Source organism: Condylura cristata, unplaced genomic scaffold, assembly GCF_000260355.1.
Source record: "Condylura cristata isolate star-nosed mole 26May11 unplaced genomic scaffold, ConCri1.0 scaffold00015, whole genome shotgun sequence".
Taxonomy (NCBI): domain Eukaryota; kingdom Metazoa; phylum Chordata; class Mammalia; order Eulipotyphla; family Talpidae; genus Condylura; species Condylura cristata.
In genome coordinates this window covers 312,893-316,035 of record NW_004567116.1, presented here as the reverse complement: position 1 = coordinate 316,035, position 3,143 = coordinate 312,893, and the positions used below count along the sequence as shown (strand labels likewise).

The following is a 3,143-nucleotide window of genomic DNA, read 5'->3' as shown; positions in this document are numbered from 1 at the left end:
GCGCTGGAGCCTGGTGAGCGGCCGCTGCACCGCTCCGGGGCTGGCTGCATCCTGCGCCTGTCCAATGCCTGTGGTGGCTGCTGTGGCCATGGTGTCACCCGTTGGACACAGAGTCCCCAGTGCAAATAGCCAGTGTAGGTCGGTACAGGTCAGAGGAGGGACTCAGCCCCGGGCTGACCGGCAGCCTGCCTGTCTGCGGTTGCTGCCCTCAGCGGGCGCCCGGAGGGGTAGGGGTAGGGGCGCCCTGCGGGGTCTGCAGCAGCGACTCTGGGCCGCGCGGGGTGTGCGGCTTCTCACCCCACTCCGCAGACTCGCAGCTGCCAGGGACGTGCGGGGGGAGGGCTGGTCTGCGCCCAGAAAGCGGCCCGGGCAGGCAGCGGCTTTGCCGCTGATGGGGGCTGGTGCGCGGGGCTCCCCGAGTCGGTCTCCCCCTAGTGCCAGCACCCCCACAGTGTCGCCTCCGCTGCAGGCCCCCTGACCTTCATGAACGCGTCCCTGGACGCCTCCCAGCAGGAAGCGGTTTCGTTTGCACTGTCCCAGAAAGAGCTGGCCATCATCCACGGCCCCCCCGGCACCGGGAAGACCACGACGGTGGTGGAGGTCATCCAGCAGGCGGTGAAGCAGGGCCTCAAGGTGCGCGGCCGGCGGCGCTGGCGGCCGCCTGGTCTCTGAGGGTGCGCGGGCCTTGGGGGCCCCGCGAGCTCCGGTCTGGGTGACGGAGCGACTCCGTGGGGGCCGCCGGCCAGGCCTGGCCTTGGCCGTTCGGGATCCCCCGGGAGCCCTGGCGGCAGAGGGAGCGCCGGCTCATCTGGCTCTGAGGGCGGCGCCTGTCGGCTCCCGGCTCGGACCCCGGCTCCCGCGTGTCGCGCCGAGGGCCGGGGGCGGCAGCGGAGGCCGGGGGGCGGCAGCGGAGGCCGCGGCTGGAAACTGTCTGCCCCTCGGGCCCGCCCACGCCGCCTCCGCAGGTGCTGTGCTGTGCACCCTCCAACGTGGCCGTGGACAACCTGGTGGAGCGGCTGGCGCGGAGCAGGCTGAGGCTGCTGCGCCTGGGCCACCCCGCCCGCCTGCTCGAGTCCATCCAGCAGCACTCGCTGGACGCCGTCCTGGCGCGGGGCGACGGTGCCCGCGTGGTGGCCGACATCCGGAAGGACATCGACCAGGCCTTGGTAGGTGCCCGCCCTGCGCCCCCCCCGCGGCCTCATCCACCCCTGAGACGGCTCCCCGAGCCTGTCCACCTCACGCTGTGCCTCCCGGAGGTGGGCACCTGTCCTGCGTCCTGCCTGGGGCCCCCACCGCGCCGGCCACTTGCCTGCCCTGGCCTCCCGGCCCCCAGGAGGGCAGGATGCATGGAGGTGGACATGAGGTCACCCGGCACTCGGGTGAGAGGTGGCACAGGCAGAGCCGGTTGGCGCCGGGCGCCTGGCACCTGTGCCCTGGGCCTCTGAGCCAGCAGCGCCCGCCCGGAGCCAGGCCGGGGAGGGGCTACGGGCGTTTGAGCATTTGAGTTGGGGCTTGAAGCCCTTTTGGGGCTGAAGGACTTCCTGGTCTTGAGCAAATGTAGAAGTCAGGCTGCTGCGTCCCTGGGCAAGTCCAGCAGCCGCCCTGCGGCCCGGGAGCCGTGTCCAGAGCGGCAGCCCAGCCTGAGCGCCCGGCCGCCCCCCGGCCTCCAGGCAGCTGTCCCTCGGGCTGCGACGGCGCTTAGCCCCTGTGTTCTGTCGCTCTGTCGGAGGCGCTTCTGAGTGCCTTCGAGGAGCCACTGGGAGTGGCTGGCTGTGAGCCAGGACGTGGCGCGAGCACCCGGCTGGCGAGCCCCGTGCAGCATCCGCTAGAGCAGCGGCTGTCTTCTCCGCAGGCGAGAAGCAGGAAGACCCAGGACAAGGGCGAGAGGAGCAGTGTCCGAGACGAAGTCCGGCAGCTGAGGAAGGAGCTGAAGGCGAGGGAGGAGGCGGCCATGCTGCAGAGCCTCCGCTCGGCCGACGTGGTCCTGGCCACCAACACGGGTGGGTCCCCATGGCCCGCGGCCCGGCCCAGGAGGCCCCTCTGGCCCGGGTTCCCTGGGAGCGCTCGAGGCCTCCCGCTGCGGCCCGCAAGTGCTGCCTCCGGCCGTCGCGGCCTGGGCTCAGGGCCGCTGCGGAGCGGGGGGCAGGCGGGACTGAGGGGCACGCTGCCAGGCGGCGGCGGCCCGGGTTGGTTTCCGCAGAGCTGACTCGTTCTCCAGAGCTCCTCGGGCTTGCTGACCGCCTCCTCAGCCGACTTAAACTGGGCCTTGGGGTGCTCTCGGGGCTGCCCCGCCCCGTTCTGGATCTGCTGGGCCTTTCAGGGCCCTTCGGGAGGGGCGGGGGCGCAGTAGAGTTTGGGCAGCGCCTGCCTCGACCCCCGCAGCCCGCTCTGTCTGCCTGGCCAGGCTGGCTGCCGAGGCGTCAGGCTGCCCGTGGACACGCTGCCCCCTGGTTAAACGTGGGGACTGGGCCAGGAGCTTTTCAGAATGTCCCGGGTGTGTTCAGGAGCGAAGCCACAGTGTGGGGCTGGGCGCCAAGACAGGCGTGGGCACCTCCCCGCTGGCCGGCGCTCAGGGCACACACGTCCCACAGGTGCGTCCTCGGACGGCCCCCTGAGGCTGCTGCCGGACGGCTCCTTCGATGTGGTGGTCATCGACGAGTGTGCCCAGGCCCTGGAGGCCAGCTGCTGGGTCCCCCTGCTGAAGGCGGGGAAGTGCATCCTGGCGGGCGACCACAAGCAGCTGCCCCCCACCATCACCTCCCGCAAGTAGGTGCCTGCCCCCAGCAGCGGCCCGGGGTGGCGAGTGCCCCCAAGGGCGGCCCCCGCCGCCGTCCCCGGCGCCCAGGGCACGTTGGGTGGTGGTCTCCGGTGGGCCGGCCGCTCCTGGCTGTGCTGGCCGGCGGCCGGTGCTTGGACGGCAGCCCAGGCGGGCGCAGTGCTGACCTGCGTGTGGCCACACCAGGCCCATCCTGCCCTCCTCTGCCCGCCCCGTGCCCGCCGACCCCTCTGGCCCCCCTCACCCTGGCTCGCGGTGGGCAGTCTCTCTCTCCTGGGACGCCCCATTTAAACACGGCGTCCCGCCCATGGCGGGTGGCTCGCGGCGTCTCCCGGCCAGACACGCAGGCGTGGGCCGCGTGTCCCCC

General features: G+C 72.7%; 1 protein-coding gene across 1 annotated transcript in view; it reads left to right on the top strand.

The window, feature by feature from the left end:
• The window catches only part of IGHMBP2 (immunoglobulin mu binding protein 2), an 11,730-nt gene that overhangs the window by 3,633 nt on the left and 4,954 nt on the right, over positions 1 to 3,143 (top strand). Inside the window, 4 exon segments of the mRNA XM_012725113.1 lie at positions 470 to 633; positions 966 to 1,166; positions 1,853 to 2,000; positions 2,592 to 2,949. Coding sequence (XP_012580567.1) covers positions 470 to 633; positions 966 to 1,166; positions 1,853 to 2,000; positions 2,592 to 2,949 — 871 coding nt within the window.